Source organism: Homalodisca vitripennis, chromosome X (assembly GCF_021130785.1).
Source record: "Homalodisca vitripennis isolate AUS2020 chromosome X, UT_GWSS_2.1, whole genome shotgun sequence".
NCBI lineage: Eukaryota > Metazoa > Arthropoda > Insecta > Hemiptera > Cicadellidae > Homalodisca > Homalodisca vitripennis.
The window spans coordinates 65,407,530-65,431,803 of record NC_060215.1 but is presented as its reverse complement, the minus strand read 5'-3'; the positions used below and the strand labels follow the sequence as shown (position 1 = coordinate 65,431,803).

Here is a 24,274-nt window from a genome sequence, read left to right as displayed (position 1 = left end):
AAAAATTAAAAAGTTATGATACATTTTGTGAAAACTTGCAAAACTGCTGAAAATGCCCTTGGCGTTTCTGGGTAGTACTTTTGGAAAAAAGTAATAAAATAAAAAATAGGCTGGCGTGCAAAGGGTTAAGTATATTTTGATCAAATTATGAATTGTAGAATTGAATTCAAATTAAAACATACACTGCATATAATTAACTCAAAACAAACCTTCCTGACATGTTCATTATTATATTGTTGTACAACCCCATCTTGAACACGCTATTTAATGAATTTTTCATCAGTGTCCAAAGACGTCACAGTAAACAGAACACAGTCTGAATTATAAAAGAATAGAAGGTTCTTTTTTTATTTGCTTTGTATATAAAATAAAATTAACCAGCAATATAAAAATATCAATCAAACTGATGGTAAACTCACAATGCGAGAAATGTTGTCTGCAACCACTCTGTTGCGTAATCTATTATTGGCATAACGTTCGGGATAACGTTCATTGGTAGAACTTCCAATGTTCTTAATCTCTGCCACTGCTTTCTTCATGTTTTTTTCTAACTCTTCCACAGTTAAAAACTGAAATTTAAAATGGCAAAAAATTTAATTAGCCAAACATACAGGTATGTTAAGTATTATTAAATAATAACATATTACTGTAGCATTTAAGTCATCTAGAAAGAGTACAAATCATTAATCTCACTGTTATCAGGTTGGTTGTGGAGTGCACACTGCTCAGAGATTCTGTATTGCAGATCAGGATGTTGAAAAAACAAAAGGACAATATTTCCACGGAATTTATCTGCATGGAAATGGTCTTAATTAAGAATACCTGATGCGTGTCTAAATTCAACCAGTTCAAACTGGAGCCAAAAGTGACAAAGACGGGAAAAATACCTTTTTTTCAAACACTGTGTTAACTCAATATAATACCTTTACTGAATTTTGGCTACACAAGCCCCATTTGAGAAGCTAGTAGTCCCCCTAAACACGTGAAAGTCACCACACAAACTTTGTGATTATTTTCTTGGCTGATTGATAAAACTTAGTCCGGGTTTCTTGCATAGTCTGTTTACTCATTGAATTGGATTATTACACAAAATTTATTCATGGGTCAGAATACACTATTGTTCTGCTACAATACCTTATAAAATGGCTAAAATGGTACTTTTATGAAGTTTTTACAATCAGCAACAAGTACAATGTAGAACATGTTTCAAACAACATTTATTCAGGCCACCCTTTAACCAGCACTTATCCAGTAAAGCCAGCACAATGCTTTTGAAAATAATCAAATTCATTTCAAGGCACTCCAGCTACAAGATGATAAAACTGCCATATTTGTGGAAATGATGTGACTGCATGTAAAACTGGTGAATATGGCTAAAGGTTTCTATAACCGTAATGTTGGCAATCGACGATTAGTTATGGCGTCACTATTTCACTTCTTATAGTATAAAACTAGTTATATTAACGTGATTCCGGCACCATTGCAAACATCAGAATCTGTCTTGTCTGCAGACATTGTTATATCAATAGTTGTAACGAGGGGGCGGATAACGCCATCAGCTGTTTATAAGGTGGAATTTGTTTTCAACTCTTTTTTTTACAGGCGGGCACAGTTGACTTTTGTGGTTATTTTTTCATTTATTATGTTTGATAACTATAAGCAATTATTGATTATTGCATAAAACGTGTTTATTACGATCCTGTAATGTTCTTATGTTAGCAGTTTTAGTCAATAATACTAACAGTAATATATTTGTTTACTAAATTTAGATGCATATCGAAGTTTTTTTTAGGCTGTCATAAATAAAACCATTACAATAAACAAACTAACTATTGACTTATTTTCTCATTTTAAATATAATTTTGTTACTTTATTCTTCTTTTCTAAAAGCTAAGTTTCTTTTTATTATGGCTCAAAACAATTATGTTTTTGTTACTAAATTTCACACTGATAGTTCCTGTTTTGTTTTAGGCCTAGGCCTATGAATTTCTAATACACATTATAAACCAAATGGATATTGACTTGTTTTCTCACTCTAAATATAATTTCATTACTTTATTCTTCTTTTCTAATAAGTTTATTTTTCCTATGAGCTCAAAGACCATAACATTTTTGGCTATTAAATTTCAAATTGTTACGAGGGCTGTTTTTTTTCAACTTCCGATGTGGTATAAAAATAAAACTAGGGAGAGTAATTAAATAAATTTACTATCAAAAGTTAGGTACATTATTACTTACTTTTCAACATAATCGCCATTTAAATTGAGGCATTTTTCATACCTGGGTACAAGCTTCTTAATACCTTCTTCATAGAAGTTTGCCGCCAGTGATTTGAGATGGGTTTTCACGGCGTCTCGCAGCGCGTCGTCTGTTCGGAAGCTCTGCCCTCCTAGCATCTTCTTCAGTTCCGGGAAAAGGTGATAGTCACTCGGGGCTAAGTCAGGACTATACGCCGGATGTTCAAAAACATCCCATTTAAAACCGTCAAGAAGACGCTTTGTCAAAGCAGCACTGTGAAGACGGGCGTTGTCATGAATGAGCACTACTCCCGATGTGAGCATTCCTCTCCTTTTGTTCTGGATAGCTCTCCGCAAACGTTGTAACGTACCGCAGTATCCTTCCGCATTGATTGTGGTACCTGGCTCTAAAAACTCAACAAGCAATACACCTTTTTGATCCCAAAACACGGTGGCCATAATCTTTTTGTTGTTGAAAGTTTTTTTGAATTTTTTGGGTTTGTTTGGAGAGTTTGAATGCATCCATTGTTGGGACTGCTGTTTCGTTTCTGGGGTGTCGTACAGAACCCATGTCTCATCTCCTGTCACGATTTTGATCAAAAAATCTTCGCTGTCAGCTTCATAACGGTTCAGAAAAGACGTTGCTGACGCCATTCGCCGAGCTTTGTGGTCATCAGACAACATCTTCGGCACCCATCGCGCACAAAATTTTTCGTAGCCTAACTTGTCAGTTACGATAGAGTATAGGGCTGACCTTGAAATCTCAGGAAACTGATTGGATAGCTCCGTAATCTTACGATTGCTTCTTACACTTTGGTCAAATCGATCAACGAGGTCTTCGTTTGCGACTGACTTTCGTCCTTGGCCCCCTTCATCATGAATGTCAACTCGTCCATCTTTAAATTTCCTACACCAATCACGCACTGCACTGTCACTGTCGCATAAAGCTTTCACCGTATACTTGTTCCATTCTACGGTGAATTTCTGCTGCAGATAACCCTCCAGCTTGCAAGAAACGAATGACACTTCTCAACTCACACTTGGCGGGAGATTCTATCATGGTCGCCATGTTTATGTGTAGCTAGATAAATTGGAAATGGCGTCGGCCGTCCGAAAATGAGTGAGGTTGTAGTAGGAGAGGTGCGCAGTCGACTGTCGCACATTGCTGGCCGATACCGCTCGCCCAGCCATTTAGCGGCACGATCGGAAGTTGAAAAAAAAAAACAGCCCTCGTAGTTGCTATTTTGTCCTAGGTCTATTGCAAACTATAAACCATTTGGCTATTGACTTGTTTTCTTTCGGTCTATGTACTTTATTTTACTTCCCTTATCTGTTCTTATTTCTGTAGGAACTCTTTATTAGTCACAACTCAATGCACAATGGACAACTTCAAAGATCGATCCAGTGACTTGAGGGAACTTGTGCATGAACTAGATATAGAGGAGAGTAATGTGTCGGACATAGGGTCGCTATTAAGTGAATCGTTACTTATTTATCTGTGATTCAGACTTTGACCTTGACGACTCAAGAATAATAATACGTCCTATGAGGAACATGGTAGACGTAGAAGATAGGAGGGAACCTGAACAAGCGAAGAACCTAGTACCAAGATACAAAGTGAAGAATGTCTCATGAATTGTTTATAAAATATGCTTGGATAAATATATATATATAACAGTTTTTTATGGTTATTTGTTAGGTTAAGATTTAAAAAATTAAAATGTAATTGTGGTTTTATTTTGATAAAAACGTATTGAGGTAAAAAATATGGATTTTATATGGTTTTACTTTTATTTAACATCTGTATGAAAAAATAAGTATTCATATCTATCGTTTCCATGTTGTTTTCAATTCTAATGCTCTATTTGTTTAACCGTTCATCATATGTACAGTTTCTTAAAATCACACTCTAGCTTTGACGACTTGTTTCTTGATGGTCTTATTTCTTAACCCTAGTAGTGGCATTCATTTCACTTGATAATGACAGGCCGTTTTTGTGCGTTGTGTAAGGTATTTTTCTTTTTTTAATATTAAAATTAAAAATACATATATATAAAATCAATTATGATGTATTTTTTTTTTTTTTTTTTTTTTTGAAAAGAGTGAAAAATAACATCTCTTTTTAAATCCTATTATTTCTCAAGAATTATAATTGGATGCTGTCAAGTTATTTCTTGATTTTAAAAATTCTTAGAGACAGAAAAATTGTTTTTGAGAATTTCCTGGTTCTACAGGAAGATTCCTGGCTTATTCCAGGTCCATTAAATTCCCGGTCGGGTGGCCATTCTGTTTACGTAACTAAATATATAATCAGTTATAGGGAATTTTTTTATTTACTAACAGATTAAAATTATACTAACATGAGCAGGTTTAGGAGGCAGAGAGGTTGAGTTCACGTGGTCAGGTGATTCTTGGCTGTTCTTCGATAAATTTGCATCCAACCATGGTTTGCTGGGTATTGGTGAAATCACGTTCCTATCACCACGTCCTTCCACCTAAAACAAATTTAATACGTTTTTGATTTTTGATTGATAGAGGCAGACGTGGAAAATTAGAATATAATGTTGTGAGAAATGAGTATGAAGTAGGAAATGAGTAGAAATCAGTCCCACATTTAACGGCAATACAGCAATTAAATTATCAAATTTGATCTATTATCAAAACTTACCTACTAGACCAACAAAACTAAGCCAGTAGTTCTGGTTAGCCATCAAGTCTGATAGTTTAACTTGCTGTAAGCTAATGAAAAATAATACTAATAATAAAAATTGCATTTTTTTATTTTCATGTATATTTTAAACTGTATATTTATAAATTATCAAAGCGATTGACTTAAGTACACTATTCTGTAATCATTATTTATAATAATTCTCCCTCTGTAATAATTACTGATTTTTTTGTTTTTATTTTTATGTTTAAAATCAATTAAATTTGTGTGATTTAGAAAACTATGCTGACTCTGCCTATTCAAAGTAAAATTATCAAAGGCAATAAAATTCTCGATTCTTAATTTCTAATCAGATCAGATATGCAGGTAAAAGATTAATTAGGATTATCTATGGCTGTCTCAATTCTCTCAACCCTTCCACAACCTAATTTAACACCAGCAATCACAACAGTTTTGTAAACATAACTCAAGGGGATTTGAGGACTTAATCCTTTAAATTATATCCTATTTCATATTGTATACTGAAATATCACAAAAACAAAACAAAATATAAGGTTTAGACCAAAATATTTTTTAGATTCCATTTCTAAAAAGTGTATCACAAAGGGGGGGGGGGTGTTAAAATTTGAAATTTTGAGTTGGCTACTCCCAACAACCCAAAAATAGGAGCCAACGGCCAAATATTAACTCTCCAGTGGTTCACTTTACCATTCTTCCTTTTAAATTAATTTTAAGGGATTTGCAGATTTATGTAAAGTTTGTTCAAAATTAAATTTGTTAAAGAAAGTATTTACTACAATACATAAGTTTTGTCTGCACATTAAAATTATTATTTAGAATTGGACTAAATATTTTAATGTTAATTCTCATGCTTGCGCAGCAGGTGTCATGATTAACATAACAGGTGTCTTCCCATTCACAAATCATTGATACATTATTTATACAATTCAATTCTTAAAATATTTCGGTTTCACTGTGAATATTCTACCTTCACTGAAGAACCATCTTCATTCAACAGAAATTATAACGAAACTGCCTATAGTTAGGTGTTGTCTATATAGACGAGTTGAAGAAACGAAGCTATCTTGTGATTGGCTGAAGCTTAACCAACCACCAACCAGCTATGATCAATGTGGTTTCTGTATTTTCTTTATTTAAATTATTTTCATTCTTGATTATTTCTGAAGTTGCTCTTAATCCCCTTGGATAATAGTAGGACATTTTCATAAGTACTTTAGTTTTTTCGAATTCTATTGTATGTTTTGTTTTAAACTGTCAATTTTTCCGTATCTCGAACTTTCACGTGCCTAATGTCATTTATGTGGATCATACATAACACCAATATCCATAGTACGTACACTATAGTAAAAGTTATGTAAACAATCTGAATTGATGCACTATTTCTTAGTAGCCTATCTCTGGAACTGGGGGTTCGTTACTTTGAACTTTAGGCCTACATCTATCTCGAGTTCAGGTGAATTTACTTTGATACATGGAATTTGCATATTTATTTCAGGTATTCTTGGAGTTTAAGGGACATTGTCATTCAAATGGGAACTCCAATTATTTTCACTGTTAGAAGCGTCAGCTTCACCAATATCAGGAATGTAATCATTTTCACTTTCTGAAGTCATCTAAAATATTGCCTGGTGAGCACTTCTTCAGCTTCAATGTCACTTTCTTCTACATCACTACACATAACATCCTCTTCTAACACTGTCAATCTAACTTCACTGTAAAGAAATATGATATGTATTACAATAACAAATACAAACAGCAACACGACGAAAAGAAAAGAAAAAAAAACAGCACAAAAAAAAGAAAAGAAAAGTATCCAAAAACATGGCAAGCAGTCAGCTGTAGTATTTTTTACAGTTCCATTTTGTTCCACAAATGTTATTTTGTATAATTCATTTGCTAAATAAAGAGAAGAATACACATTTTCTACCCATACCGAATATAACGCATTCCGCGAAGTATGGATGCTGCTACTACCAGATGTTTACAACACAGACGAACTATCAAAATGTGATCAATTAACCAATTCATCGATATGATGATTCGTGCCAAGGGAGGATTAAAATGCCAAAAAGTTGTCCAAGTTTGATTTTTCTATCTGCAACAGTTCATAAGTTGGCAAAGGGGATGAAACTTGTGATCACACTGTGCGAGAATAAAATAACAAATGGTCTGAAGCCTTAATTAATTTCCTTACTTACTGACCTCTTTGCCATTGGTCCACACTGGCCATATACCCGCGGTCTCTATCGGGGATGACGTCACGCACGGTGGAGGGACTGGTTCGTCAATCTTTATTAAACAAAATTCACAGTACTTGAATATAATCTAAGTATTTAATTAAACATATCAATCTTTAAGAGTATAAAATTAGGTAAAGCTAAGTTGATAAATTTGATTGAATCTCATACATTTTCAGTTACAAAAAATAAAAATGCACACAAAACATTGTATATTTATGAAAAATCATTGATCTTAAAAAATGCTTCTTAGACAAATCTGGTATAAAAACTCTTACTATTTATATTGAAACAAGATCTCACATTCTTAAGTCAACCACTGTAGGGTATGAGAGTTAGTAGCTTAAACCCTTGCCACTTTAAACGCAAAATTGCATTTAATCACAAAAACTGGAAGTAAAATTTGTTTGCAAATAGTTTTCTTTATATGTTAAAATGCAATATAATTTCACCTAAATGCAATTCTGCATCTAAATGCAGAATTAAACAAACTAAATTTTAATATAATTGCCGTTATTGTAGCTGTACTAGTTAGTTCATGGTTAACTTTCAAACTCGAGCATTTAAACTTTTTGATGTGAGTGTACTGTCATTAATATAAGAAACAGTTTGAAATTGCTAAAACCCTCCATTGGAAGAAACTAAAACACAAACATTTCAAAAATATTCATTAAGATATAAGAACAAATTAAGAAGTAATTTTATATTTTTTAGCATTTAAAATTTGTTTCAATTATTACGTCTTAACAATTACCACATCACTTGAAATCTTTAAAAATATAAACTTTTAGGAATCAAATTAGAAAAATATATACTTTTAGGGACCAAGCTAAAAAATAGTGATCTTTAGAAAAATAGGGACCTCCTAAAAAGTAAGCTCTTTACCCTTTCCAATCCTTTGTCGGATGAGATATGACATTGCCAAATTGTCGTTCCGATCTGATGTTGGGCCGTGTCTGACAGTGAAAAATACGTACTCCATCAACCTAGATTCCAATGTAGTTTATTATTATACCACTTGAGTGCACGTGTAGTTTGTTTCTTTAAAACCGTTCGTATTTACAGCTGTATAAATTCATGATTGGTGTCACGTGATATATTATTTAGTTCTTTCTCAACAAGGCCTGCTGCTTCAGTTGAGCCAGCTGCTAAAATGGCCTTGTGTTTTCGTTTATTGGATGACAGCATTGAAGATATTTTGTCTCACAGTGATAGTGATAGTGACAGTGAATTTAGTGATGAAAATGTAAATCCTCTTCATAGTAGTGACAGTGAATCAAGTGATGACAATTATGATATAACTGAGGGAAACAATAATGCAGAAAATGAGGTTTGGTGTACGAGCGATGATTGGAGTCAATTTACTTCAAGTGATCCAGAGATGAAGAAAAAATTAGACTTTGGAATTGACAATCCAGGTTTGCAAATATATATTAATTGTGGAAAGGTTTTGTTGTTTAATTATATACTAATAATACAAAAAAGATAATCAAGAGCTATAAGTAAAGCTGGCAGATAAGCATATTGTACATGGCTTTTTATAGAAAATCATATTTAAGGGAGTTAAATTTGCATATACTAGAAATTCTCTTATTTACTTTTCAAAATATTTACAATAATAGTACTGGATGACACGTGTACTATTCAAATACTAGAAATAGGAATAACAGTTGATATCCCTTGTCAGGTTGGAATTATGACTATGTCAAGGTATAAAATAAAAGTACTTTATTTGTTTAATACCTACCATCTGAAGTGAGACAGCCAAATTTTGTTTAAAAAAAAGTTGTTGGTTCTGCTAGTCGATAGCCTATTATATGATGTTAAAGAGTTTTTGAGCTAGTCAGCAGATAGTTTAGTGTCCTTGGATAGGATAGTATTCTGGTTTTGTTTTGTTATATTAATTCTACATTTACCAAGCTCTTCTTTTAACATTATTTTTACTATTAATTCATTTATAATACCTTTTAACTTATTAAAATAAAAAAACTTACAATTAGAACTAAAAAAAAATACAAATTAGAATTATAGTCTCATACATGTCTTTTACTAATTTGTAATGGGTCAAATTTAAAAGGGGGATGAAACAAGTACCCATAACAGAAAGAATCAGGCAGGCACGAGTAGAAAGCCTCCACCATGCAGGTTGAGCCATGTCATGCTTGTGGCAGGAAGAGGAGGAGAGCGGCAGCTGACCACTGAAGTATGTCCCAACTCAATTATTTTTACTATTTAGACTTGTGGAGATCTAATTATTTGTTTAAATTAATTTATGTCTAAAGAAATGTATTTCTTTGCTGGAGCTTGTCTGTGCATGTATTGATTTGCACGGTTTTGCATAGAGTGTATATTGGCTCTACAATTACTATAATAGTTTTCCACGCTTTAAATTAACTCTAAACATTATTAGTTGGTGTTACAACTTGCATAGCCCTGTAGTGACTGTTACATAATTCTGCACAAATTGTGTTTTATTTAGGCTTCGTTTTGAGCTTGTAATAGCTAGCTACACTATTATTATTACTGTTTGATCCAGGGAAAGTTTTCTTGCAATTTTAAGAGTAGGGGTGAAGGTTGAGTGTTTTTTATAGTTCGGTCGATCAAGTATAACAGACAAGCACATGTGCCCGTGGAAAATTTGCAGAAGTTTTACAATATTATATACAGGAGTTTTATTAAGTAAAAGAGGGTTAGGTGACTTGATAATCCTCAGTCAACTGTATCTCCCTGTGACATAGAACTGGATTAGTCATTGTCTGGCCGCAGAGGCATGAATTCTCTTCATAAACTAAAACACTATCTTGATTGTGAGTCATTTGCTAATGAAAACACTATCTTGATTGTGAGCAATTTGATAATGCATGTGTCATCATGTTTTGACCAATAGGCATATGCGTGCTATTGCATAATTTTAAAAAATTCTAGACTTTTTAACCCTCCAATAGTGGTAAATACTACTTGGTGGCAAACAGGTTTTTGTAAAATGCAAGCATTTATTCAAAAGTTTAAAAAAATATTGTTAATTAATTAAAAACAAACTATCTGTAAACTTAAATAAAAGGTAAAATTATGAATGCATAGAATTTTTTTACAATTATCATAAAAGGAATAAAAAAATTTACATTTAGCTTAGAAAGATTAGTGTACTTTAATATTTTAAGACAAATTGAGATCACAAAATATGAGAAATGTACTGCTGGAGAAGTAAATGTATATTACACGTATCTTGTTTTCTACAGAATGTTTTCTACTATCCAGAACAATCTTTCTGCTGAATCAACTCATGGACTGTGTACCGAAAAATTACACACAATCTGCATACTTTGCTTATTTTTAATATATTTTAGATACAGCTGAATTGTATGGGGTAATTGCGGCAGGATACAGAACATTTTAATACTTCAAAAAATAGCAATCACAACCATTACAAAGGTTGCGCCTTTAGACCAATGCAAGCCACTTTACATTCAAGCAAGAATTGAAACCATCATCAATCTCTAAGTACATGATTTAACTGTTTACATTATTCAACTCTTTGGTCTCCTAAAGTTCAATAGCTCGATACTACAACACCATTCGCACTATAACAACGAAAAAAATAAAACACAACAGAATTTCACAGATTTTATTCATCAATTATTTATTGCTGAGATTTAAAACATTTTATTTTGTTTACATATACATACAATTAAATAATTTATTAACCAAAAAAGTACAATATTGAGGCCTTCTAAGTATTAACTTGTCAGCAAGAACTTAAAATACTAAAGCTTACATTAACTGTGCATTAATATTTACATATACACAGGCGCGCGCACACACACACACAAACCCACACATATATACAATACATTTGATAAATTAATTTTACAACATTTAATTATTTTAGATGCAATTTCACCCTCAATGTCATATATATATATACCACTACCACATGTATTGGGCGAAGTGAATAAAAAGTAGTAGTAAATACTCCGTAGTTTTAGCTTACATTTCTATGAACAGAACCCGTGGTGGAGGGAAGGGGGTGTAAATACAACTTAAAAGTGAAGTGAATAAAGAGTAGTTGCTAAAAACCCACAAGTGGTGAAGTGAAGTTGGTAATACAGCTTTTTTTGGCTAAACACAATAAACAAATTTTTTCGCCAACGCTGTCAAGTTTATGGGAATGATGTGATTACTGAAGGTGGAATGCGTTAGTGGTGCATTAGGTTAAAAATGGCCGAAGACATGTGCATGATGCCGAATGAAGTGGACGGCCAAGCATTGTGACCGATGAAATTGTCTATAAAGTTGATGAGAAGATTAAAGAAGACCGCCGATTCACTTAGTCTGACTTAGTTTTCCTCAAATTTCAAGGAGTTATAACAAACGTTAAGATGAAATTGTTCAAGTTAGGTTACTATACATTTTGTGCAAGATGGATAAAGAAAATTAAAAATACAACTACAAACTTAACAAAAACCCAGAAAAATCAGCATATTGTTGCTTCATTGACATTACAAACTTATGAAAAATATTGTAACGCAGGGCTTGATCAAATCATTACAGGAGATGATACTTGGGTAAAACACGTGAATTGCAAAACCAAATTACAGTCTATGGAGTGGGCACACAAACCTCCAAAAAACCAAGGAAATGCGTGCAAACATTGTCGGCACAGAAGATTATGGCAACTGTTATTTGGGACATGAAAGGAATTCTTGTTGATTTCTTCGAATGTGGCACAACAATAAATTCTATGAGATATTATGAAACCTTGCAAAAGTTAAGAAGAGGAATACAAACAAACAAGCGCAAAGGAAAGTTAAGTTTGAAAATTGGTTTTTTGCGTGACAACGCCTGACCACACACAGCAAATCGGACTCAAGCAACCGGCCAAGTCCTGGGTGCTTTGAAGTGGGAGATGTTTCCACATTCGCCTTACAGTCCGGACCTACCCAGCGACTACCACCTGTTTCCGACAGTGCTTTGATGACAATGTGAAACTGCAGGGGGGGTGGGGGTGCCTGGTTGAAGTCTCAGGCAGCAGAATTTTATAATGATGGAATTTCAAAACTAGTTCACTGCTATGATAAGTGCATATGGTGACTATGTTGAAAAATAGTATTTTAGTGTCATTTTCTACAGCTTATAATACAATGTTTTTCTTGTCCTTTGTTTTTTGTTCATATCAAAACATTATCTACTTTCTGGATAGCCCTTGTAGTATAATGAATTTTAAATTGTAACAATTAAAGCATGAAAAAATGTTCTTATGATACTCTTATCATTTTTATGATCGACAAGAATAATGAATTATTAGCTAAATGGTACGCCTTGAGCATTGGAATAGTTGCTTTAGTCTATAAATAAAACATGTTTACTTTATGTTAACAATATTAATTTAATACAAACTGATATTTTCTTTTAATTTTAAATCTGCTAACGCTCAGAAAACTAGTTCTCTATCTATGGTAGGCATATTTTAATTTTCAGCCTCCCAAAAGGCTGTTTGTACTGTAAAAGCAGATATAAAGTAAAAGGAGATATAAAAACCATAGAATACAGTATAGTATAACGAAAAGAAATTTTGTTCTTCAGCAAAGGGAATAATAAATAATGATTTGTAGTGATAAAACTTACAATTTATTTTAGTTCTGCTTTGTGCTATCAGTAGATTTTATTGATAAAAAAATTTAATTATATCTCGACCTTAAGATGTAACTTCCATTTAGATTCTACTCTATTAGTAGTAACAACCCCAGTAAATTCTACTTTTGTTCTGGACTGGATAAGTTACAACTACTTACTTAGACTAGTTCTTGTTTGTTCACCTCACAAACAGCTATTACTAAGTCTAGGTACAAGATTCTACTTCTTATTAAGTTCGCCCAATATATAATTATTTTACAGACATCCTTTTATCTGACACTCTGGTTACAAATATACCACATGTTATATTTTGATATGATTAATATTTCCTACATCAACATTAGTAGAAATGCTACAAAATCTTACCTCATCATCTAAAATGTAAGACGCCATTCTTTGGCCAATTGAATTCTGGAAATATAAACAGCATTTTATATAGCACAAAACACTTATTTACGTTTATTTAGAGAATTCCTGAAAAGCACCTATAAAAAGATATGAACTTTATATGAAAAATAAATACACTCGTTACTGGCAAAAATAGTCCTTTATCCAAAGAACTTTTCTGTCCAGGTACCACTTAGAGCAACTAGGATGAGAAGTTGAGGATCCCTCTACTGCACTCAAACATATAAGAGTCTTCTGCACGGCTTCCAAGGTGAGAGAATATTCAGGATGGATGGGGAGGAGAACTGGGACCACCTTCTCCCAAGATCCCATAATGCAGCCATCATGAGGAGGGATACTGGAGGGATACTGGCCACCATCTCAGCCATGTCATATTGAAGAAAGGGGAGTGTAGCCTTTTATTTTATTTGGTATCTTATAACCAACTAAACTTTAGGGAAAGTTTAAATAGAGAATTTCACCTTATTTTCAGTGACTATTTGATGTTCAATTTAGGATTTCAAAATTTGGCTGCCATTTTCCAATATGACAACTTTATAATTTCTCAAGGAATATCCTATACTACCTTGCAATTTCTAATATAAATTAACATCTCATAACTTAATATTTTTTACAGTTATTTTACTACGCTACAGCTTACTAAAGTTTTTAAAAATGTTATATTTTGCGCCATTCTTAAGTGCCAATGAAAGTAAGTGAGCCTATTGTTAATTGAATATTAGTATCATAATAAGATCAGTAATAAAACCTCAGAGTTAAGAAATATATGTTAGGAATACTAATTTTGAAATATTCTGTCTCTTTGTAATTATTTAGTTTTAAGAATTACAGGTGTTCTTTTCCATTTATTAGTGTAGTATTAAACCTTACTGAGCGGTGTACTTCATCTATTTTTGGAGTGAGAGAGAGTGGGGCATACAGATCATTGAAAACTACCTCTCGAAAAACATTAAAAAAATAAACTGCTATCTCTGATACCGTCCTATAGCCAGTTGTTCTTCAATTCTCAAACCAGCTCAGCTCCAGTCTGGTCATTGCAACCACTCTCTATAGCCCACCTTATGCTAGTAGTTTTCCGCAGCTCTCCTTTACGTAAGTTTGTCTTAAAACCTCCCTTTATTGAGTAGTCATTCTACTAATATAAATCAAACCCCCGTTTTTTGCCCCAGGTCCAAAGGGCTAATGTCAAATCAACAGTAACATGGATCGGTATGCACTTTTGATGCTATATGAAAACTCTGAAATTTGTCATTAAGTGAAACTGTGCCTCAAGACGTCTTTAGCAAACTCATTGGACTTCAAGTGCTGTGTCTGGTTACTGTTCATGATAAGAAACGGGTAGTCCACCAACAATAAAAGGTACTCTCAACACAAGTTTCTCATGTTTTGACCCTTTTAGTGCTGGAGCATGATAAAAAAAGGTGATCTGAAAAATGCCAGAGATTTCTCTCAAGGTACCATTGGAAAATACTAACTAAAACTAATAAAGCTTTTGTTAAGAATTAATTTTTAAAATGTTATTCTGTATTCAAAATTTCAAGAAAATAGTGTGTTACATAAGAAATTTTAAGACATTCACTGCGGTATATTCAAGCTCATAATCTTTATTCATTTATTGCTATTTTGGTTCATTGGGCTATTAATCATACTGGATGAAACCATGTTCTTATGCATAAGAAATTTAAGGTACTAAATGGACAGTGTTTTTGGCAAGAAAACAGTCCAGAAATACCTCCATATAATCTTGATTTCGACACAGTGTCAATACACAACAATACTGTTCGAACAGTGGTACCACAAACTGGGCTAAATGTCAAGAGTGCATGGCACAGCATTGTGGCATGTTTAGTCAACACAGTTCTGTCTCTACGCAACGAAACTGTCCGATCAGTGGTACCACAAACTGGGTTAAATGTCAGAGTGCACGGCACAGCGTTGTGGCATGTTTAGTCAACACAGTTCTGTCTCTACGCAACGAAACTGTCCGATCAGTGGTACCACAAACTGGGTTAAATGTCAGAGTGCACAGGACAATGTTGTGGCATGTTTAGTACACACAGTTAAAACATGAATACATATATTTTCTGAATAATCTCTTATGAAAAACAATAAAATCTCACAAATAATGATTTAACACATATTTTAACTGCTTACTCTAATTACAGCTACTCCTTCTTCCTTGTAACCTTCACAGTTTACAATCTTTTGGAAGCCTGACCGGCTCTTCATCACATGCCATACATACTAATCTTGATTATGACATTTCAACAGTTCTAGCAACTACGTCTATTCAAAAAAAGAATACCAAAAGGGACAAAGAACTTAGGAACGTATGTTAAATTTTTCTCCATTAGTTTATAGCAATGAACAGGTATACAAATCTTTTGTTTCTCTGACACTGTCTGGACAGTTGGCTTGCATACCAAACTGAAGTGCCAAAACGTAAGTATACTTCATCTACAACAAGCTTGAAAAGGGGTCTACTGCAAGAATTCACATGAAACAGACGAAACAACTGAGCACTATAACTTTGGTAACACAACTGTCCAGACAGTGCCACGCAGTTTTAGAGATAGGCTTCACTGTTTGGACAATGTTGAAAAATGGGGGTAAAAAAAACAACAACAAAGCATGGAAGTTATTAAAATTATTTCCACTGACATTATTTTGAGATTAAGTGCGCGCCTGCATACCACCAAGTCATATTAGGCTATAAGAGATACATCATAGCACATGTAAATTTATGAATTTTTGGCAGGTACCGTACTTGATAAATCTACAAGTGATATCATTACTTTTTTGCATTTAAGTTAGTAGTAAACCTTACTTAGTACAGGATTATTGTTGGTTACATAAAATAAAAAAACTAGCACACAGTTAAGTATTAAGTTAATTTTAGATTATATATAGCACTTACTGAATCATCGAAATTGCCTTTCTGCATCTGCTCAGTTGCCGCTAGTTTAGCGTGGTCCTCTTCCCAATCGGTGGCTAAAATCAAATAAAAGTTTATTTTTAATAACTTCATTTCAGCTTACTAATTGCAGTAATAATAAAAGTTACATTTTTAACCCTTTCAGGGCCAGGAGCAAATATGAGATGTTGCAAAATTTTTCACATCTCATATCCCCCTGTGACTAAGCAAAAGTGCCAGGTTAAAATTGGCAATTTTGCAGTCTCTTAGATTAAAATTTATAAGTTTTCATAAAAATTAGAGAATGACCTAAAAGTTGCACCAAATTACTCGTATAGATATATACTATCAACAAAAAAAATATATAGATGTAGTTTTAAGTAATTAAAAAAAAATTTTTTTAATAGATTATATTAAAAAATTCTTTTTGCAAATAACTAAAAAAGGAAAAATAATTTTACTGTGGGAAGCTACTTTATTATATTATACATTTAGAAAGGAACAACCATACAAAATTTTGTGTTATTTCTCTCATAAATAAATTTTTTATGACACATTTTGTATAAATATGCATAATTGTACTTCGCAACATTTTATAAGTGTTAAAGCAACTGACTCTTACATTGCAAGAAACTTAAAATAAATATTCACATTATGGATGTACCAGTAAACAGATGATTGTAGGATCCATAAACAGTTTCAATACAGTTAAAAAACACTATTTACCAAGAAAAATTTACACAATTTTATTTGAAATTTATTTACACTTTTTCTATTTACAAATGTGCTATTTACAATTTCACTCCTGTGAGATCGCAAATTGTCAAGTCATTGTAACTACTACACACAATAGCTAAGCACGTAACAACTAAAACTAATATTTACAACCACAAAATAAAATAATGAAGAAGAATCCAGCAAACAATACGATACAATAATACGATTACACTAAAGCATAAAGAATTAACAACGAAAGATCGAGTCAGCTGATAATGTCACGTGACAATTGCGAAATAAAAATGCATAGACCTCCAAAATAAAAATGATATTCATATTAATTATCTACAAATATACCAGGGAATAAAAAAAACATACAACTTTAATCATTTGACGTTGTATTTATTTAAGAAAACGACGAATAACAAGGAGACTATACATTGTGAACTTTTTGGATAGTACAAGGAAGTCCTAACGTAAGAAAAGACACCTCGTTTTAGTGAATTTATTTTAGTTTGAGCTGTTGAATTCATAGTGGGGATGAACATAACTGAAAATTTGCTAAACATGTCTATGATTGTTAGAAGCAAATTTATTTTGACGATCTAGTTCTTTTCGGTAACAGTTTCAACCAGCATGTTCAGCATCTTAATAGTTTGACAGGCTTAGCAGTGCTAGTCTGAATGTTAGTCCTGAAAATATGGTTGTGGCATCACCTAGGATTGAATTCCTGGCACGTATTCCATGATGGTAAAATCTGTCTATAGAGAGAGTAAACCTATTAACACTTACCCAACACCAGGGATTTAAAACACATATCTAGGTTTCTCGATATATGCTTATATTACTTAAGATTCATTAAACATTTTTCTCTGATTTTGGAATCTTCATTGAAAAGGCATTCCATATATACGGGACCTTCTCAGGAGGAATCACACAAAACCCTTGAAGCAATTTTAGTATCATGACCTGTTTCGAGGCTACCTGACTTTGAAAAATCCTTTATGTTTCACAACAAAAAGAAATTTGAATTTAATACCGCCAAAATCATACCACCGGGCTAGGCCAAAGGGATAACTAGTTATATTCAGAGTATCCTGTGCTTGTGACAAAAGCTGTATATTTTTTGAAATTCTCATCCAGAAGAACTTGATTATAAGCACTTATATGGTAGAAGTGTGAAAAAATTAAAAGCTTTTCCTAATTACTAGAATACATACTCCATCGTTGGCATAAGGTGTTTTCAAGCTCAACTATTTTATTTATGAGACGGTAATCCACTACCATGAGATTTTAACCATTCTTTTTTAGAACGAAAATGCCGGACTTCAATAAGTAGAGTCACTAACACAAATGGCACACTTAATCAAAAAATTTATAATGTGACTGTTTAACTATCTCAGTTTAGATGTAGTGCAATGAAAAGGTTTTGGGTGAACAATCTTGTTGAATGTTATTCGGGTGATAATATATAAGACATTAAAATGGTTAGCATTTTAAGTATATTTAACATTAAAGTTCCTATTAATATTTATTAAAATAAACACATTAAAAACTTTTCCAAGTAATAAAAATGTTACATCATGAAAATAAAGGTTTTAATGAAAGGAGAATGTTGGTAACAAGGAATAACAATGTCACTACAGTATTATCTTACCTGTGTTTGTAACTCAGAGTTATACATGATTGCCATTAGCTGCAATTATTGACATCAATACAAAAAGAGGACAGGTCATTATTATTATTTGTTTTATCACTAAGAACTTGAAGATGAGGAGCTATTACAACTAATACGAGAAGCTATGATGTGTTACATTAATTTATTGTGATAATTTTTGCAAAAAATTATTTATGTGAGACCAAAATTACAATAGATTATATAGGAAGGTAACTTAAATATTTGCCCGAAAATGTGAGATATTTATATTGAATTTAAAATGTTATACTTACTGCTTAGTCATCAAACACAATCTAGTGTAAATGATTTAGCCTACGATGCTGGCCTCCTTACATGCTTACATGGCAAATTCCTGTACCTGCTATCTATTCATGTGAAGTGTTGAAATTGTTGCAGTAATTTTATATAAATTGAATACTCTTATTCTGATTGTAACTTAAATATTTGCCTTAAAATGTGAGATATTTATATTGAATTTAAAATGTTATACTTACTGCTTAGTCATCAAACACAATCTAGTGTAAATGATTTAGCCTACGATGCTGGCCTCCTTACATGCTTACATGGCAAATTCCTGTACCTGCTATCTATTCATGTGAAGTGTTGAAATTGTTGCAGTAATTTTATATAAATTGAATACTCTTCTGATTGTAGTTGGAATATTTGAACTATAATAAATACAAGCTTATCTAACTATTACTATTAGGAAAAATTTAAAATTTAAAATTGTATTGCTCTTAAGATGGAATGGCAATTTCTTATTTAGAACACAGACAGACAGACAGAAATTATAAACTCAGTAATGTTTATTGATAAAAATGTTTGTCTTCATGATTCTATTCAATAAGGTTTTGTAGCTGTAATAATCGGTGATGAAAAGTTATCCCAGAAAAAGTAAACATGCTTTACAGTAATAATATTATATAAATACTTATAGTTGAAATAATTCAAATTTTTTAAGGTACTTTTCAGTCTGCTAGAAATTCATCATTGAAAACTATTTCACTTGGTTCTATAATTTTAAACTTAAATTGAAGCATTTGTTTAATTATTTATTTTTAAGGAACCTTTTATTGTTAGTTTATTAAATTAATAAATGTTATATGATTTAAAGAAAAGACAACAATGAAAAATTATTAAACTATCAATGTGATAATTATTTAAAACTATAAATAGTAAAATTAATGTTCCATTGAATTCATATAGTAACACTTTATAATTTAAAATTATTTTAAATGACTACAGCTAGTTTAGTTATCTGATTACGGCAGTGAAGGTTCCCTCATGGGGTCAGTCATTGCCCTGGGGTGATTTACCATAATTTGTTGTTATACCACAATGCGAAAAACTGGACATATAGATGTAATTTTTAATTAAATGCTGGTTAGGATGGAGCTGTGGGAATCTGAGGTGGACGGCTTGTGCTACTCATATCTGCATCTCGTGGCATAGCAACCGGAAGAGGGGCATTTTTCTGGAGGACTACAGATTACATGGATCTGCCACTCAATTCCCTCTATCCAAATTTAACTAGCTTTCATGAGTTATTAACAATTTAGATATGATTCCAAAAGGTTTTGTAACCATACAATGGAGCCTCGATTCACACTGCTACCCGTCCTACTCCTTGCAATAGCTGCACGACTCCCCGCTCCCCCACTCAACATCTGCTCTTCCAGCTTGCCTATTGTTGGCAAGAATGTACCTACCAGAACCTGCAAAGGAGTATTCTCCATTGTTAAAATCACAACTAATTGGTCGACCTAGCTGACTATCGTGTTCTTGATGATGCTCGAAACTCAAACTTATATGACACTTGCCACAAACAATACATTATTTTAATGCTTTTAATGTAAAATTGTTTATTGGATATATCTGCTTAATCAAATCATTATTAACCAACTCTGATTTAACCCTTTTAACCCCGGCCATTAAATCAAGTGATGTGCCAGAAATCCCAAGCCATTTTCAGACAAAATGTAAGGGTTTTGTAAAAAATTCATAACTCAGTTATTTTTTAAGATATTTAGGTAATTCTTTTTTTGTTTTACTTCTTTATACATGTAGCTTACAGAAATATACAAATAAAATTATTATTTTGAAAGTAATTCTTTTTACATACATATACATATATAAAAAATAAATAAAAATGAAAAAATTTCAAGTTTGATCATGGAAACCATATAGATAAAAAAATATTTGACACAAAAATACCCATTTAATTTATGATATATTTAATCCTTAATAAAAGGAAACAAAAATTATAGGCCTACCTTATTTACAAGTGGAGTAACATCAATTTTTGTAAAGCCATGTAAATTTTTCTTTTTTTGCCATTTCTGGGCAAGGCAATGTAACAAGACCTTTGAAATTCACAGTACTTAAAATAAACATAAAACCAAAGTTATTTCTGACAAAATAACTAAAACTGTTCATAATATAAATTTAAAAAAAGTTTTAAAACAATATTTACATCACTACAAAATGTAAATTTTCAAGATATCTATCACTCAAATCGTCGTCACTAATCACATCCACACCATTTGCAACTAGGTTACTATACAAGGAACCACCAGAGAGTGCAGTTGGCGGCGACCAATAGAATGGACTGGCCTGCGCGACGTTGCCACACAACTGCCGCTGCCGCCCGGCACGGCTGGCGCATTGTGGCTGATAAACTGCTGCGCTATCACAACTAACACTGATACTGAACATTTAAAACTTATCAGTATAATTGAAAAACAATATTTAAAATGCGTTGACAGTTTGCTATATTATATTTAAATTACTTGTATAGTTTATTAATGTTATTACAAACTAACTATCGATTAAAACAAACAAATCGTCCCGTCAGTTAGTCAGAGTAGAGTAAAGTACTTGCTTATTTCCATACGATACAACAATCTTTTCAGTGATTTTAAACGATTACTAAACACACACAAAATTAGTATACATGTTGCTTATATTGGACACTGCATGACGTGTTGCTTGATTAAAAATAATTTAAAAAATTTAACAATATAATTAATTTTAAAATTATCGAACAATTATATTTTTAAATTATGAAATAATCAAATTTTCCACTAAATAACTTTTAGGGCCTACTATTTTAAAACTTACTTTAGAACTTTATAAGAAAGTGCATTCATATTATAAAAATACTTGTGCTGAATGATTTTTCAACTATGGCCAGTTTAAATATTTAAATCACCCACGTGTGAAAACAATTTTACATAACACAGATTCAAGACTATTAATAGCCAGGTTGGAAAAATGCTTTCAAATGGTTATAAATTTATGAGAACCGAAGTGCGTAACAAAACCGTTGCGGCAACAATTCCCACCGTTATGTACTGAATAAGTATATTTATGGAAAAGAACATAATATGTTCTTTATGAATATATTATACATTTTAAATAAATATGAAATATATTATATTTCAGTTGTATTTGATAACTTTCTTACCAAATTGAAAATCCATTTAACATAACATGATTATACTATGCAAACATGTAATGCTTTATTATATATCAGTGATAATGGCATTATCTAACTGTTAAATACGGGAAATTAACGTTTTTGCGGTATTTTTATGTTTTCTTTTTAATTTATATTTCGGCTAAAGATTTTAATCCTACGATCTTCATATATGAGTAATATAATACAATAATTTATTTCAATCCATTTAACTCAACATGGAAATAAGATACAGAAATGTACTTTTTTTTAAAATGACCTTAAAATTACATTTTGTAGTACGTAGTTAATTAATTCAAGACAGCTCTAACATTTCTTTCGAGCGTAACGGTTAAGTATTTTAAGAACGCTGGACTCGCGCGGCTTGTGGTTACAGCGGGGAACAAGTTTGGCAACGTCGCTCAGTTCTCGTTGGCCGCTCCAAGGTCACGGGCAAAATAGGCTCCTCCCTCAACTGCACTCTCTTGTGGTTTTTTGTATAATTAGTGTATTTTCACTTACGGAAGACTTTGAACGATGTCTTTTACTCATTTTGAAATCAAACAAATAATAAACTAAACTTTAACTGCCGTACTTTACACTGCTTTAACCTAAAACTGTGAAGAAAACGGAATATTCACAACCACGTGATATACAGCTGTCTGCAACAAGCGTGAGCAGTCAGTCGAGACGAACTGCAATTGCTCAGTCACAGACTGACAAAATACGAAGTCAAACCATTACAAACTAATATATTTCGATGCAAAATATCTTTGTGCACAAGTCTGTGAAATTTCAAAGCATTTGGTGAAATAGGTGGGCAGTAAAGTAATAAAAAGTGCACGTCCGCACTATACGGACGTCGGGAGTTGACGCCATTTTTACGACGTCCGTATAGTACGGACGTCGGGGTTTAAAAGGGTTAATAAAAGTTTCACAGACTTTACAAATATAAATCTACAAAGGGGTTGTAGAAACCTACTTCTATTTTTACATAAAATCAAAGAAATACTACACCTTACTATATCCTTAGTTAATGACAAGGCGTTCTTCACAATTAAGCATAGAAAATATTAACCCCATGACAAATCGAGAAATATTTTACATTGAATACTAGCTATACTAGTTGACAGTTTGTCATGTAATTTACATTTTTAAATCAGTCTCAGCCTCCTGAATCTTTTCTTGTTCTTTCTTGCAAATACACCAACTAGGCAAATATTTATTTATATCGTCTTCTGAAGTTGTGTACCTACTTCTGTTTAAAAAAATCAATTTTATCAAGTACTAACATGTTTCCTCATGAGCTTTCAAACAGGTCTGTATACTAGAGAATTCTTCTAAAAGTTATTTTGAATTTCTTAAAAGTATACTGTAGTTGTTCTATGACCATTTTGCAATATCATGTGGTGAAATAGTCTTACAATGAGACCCTGAATAATTTTGTGTAACAATAGGTATCATACTTTAAAAAAAGTCCAAGATAATACTTAAAATATTTTTGTAGGATGATATGTGCTACTAATACAAACTAAGACTCCTACTAGAAACAACTCTCACTCATGCAACATCTCTACTACTCAGAAGTGTCATGGTTTCGACCCAAGCTCGCTATTGCCTGTCTATGGTATTATTTAGACACTGATCAACTGCTGTACTTGAGTAACAGAAAGACAATACAGACTGTGAAGGATAACACAATAATTTTTAATTTAAATTTCCCATTTAAATTTTAAACTTAAAACTTAATTATTTCATGCAAAAAATTTTTTGCATTTAGTGTATATCAACTACATAAGTATCAACATCAAACTAAATTAAAGATATAAATGTTCAAAGTCTTCTATCTCCCTATTAATAACCATGAGTTCACTTTTAAAAGCTGAAGTTAAATAGAGTAGAGATAAATATTAGGTAGGTTTAATTAATTGGGAACATACCCTTTAAGGATTAATTAAGAGTTTGCCTAAATAGCTAAAGACCTGGACCCTATAGAAGTTTTATGAACAAAATAAATCAATAAAATTAAATAAAAAGCCTACAATATAAATTGTATTTTGGGGCCACGAAAAATTTTAATTTATTATCATACACAACAAAGATCTGTCATCAGTTAGCTAGGTCCAAAGTTATTTCAGAATAATTCAAATTCTTTTTCCAGAGCTATTTACATATCTGTATTCAGTACTTGTTTAAACATTGTTTTTGCCTCAAGAAGTGGTTAGATTGAATAAAGTTACAATACCTGTTCATCCGTCAGGTGGGATACCTAGTCCCAAAACTCGGCTAATCAAGGACTATAC

General features: G+C 32.2%; 1 protein-coding gene across 4 annotated transcripts in view; it reads right to left on the bottom strand.

Annotated features, from left to right (window-relative positions):
* Nucleotides 1-24,274, bottom strand: part of LOC124369097 (protein PAT1 homolog 1-like) — a 90,072-nt gene that overhangs the window by 48,880 nt on the left and 16,918 nt on the right. The window contains exons 3-7 of one of the 4 annotated variants that reach the window (XM_046826835.1): nt 16,123-16,196; nt 13,164-13,208; nt 7,129-7,215; nt 4,598-4,732; nt 420-569 (exon numbers count right to left, since the gene is read on the bottom strand). In XM_046826835.1, coding sequence (XP_046682791.1) covers nt 420-569; nt 4,598-4,732; nt 7,129-7,215; nt 13,164-13,208; nt 16,123-16,196 — 491 coding nt within the window. The remainder of the gene's footprint in view (nt 1-419; nt 570-4,597; nt 4,733-7,128; nt 7,216-13,163; nt 13,209-16,122; nt 16,197-24,274) is intronic. The other 3 variants (XM_046826837.1, XM_046826836.1, XM_046826838.1) reach the window with 3 other exon arrangements.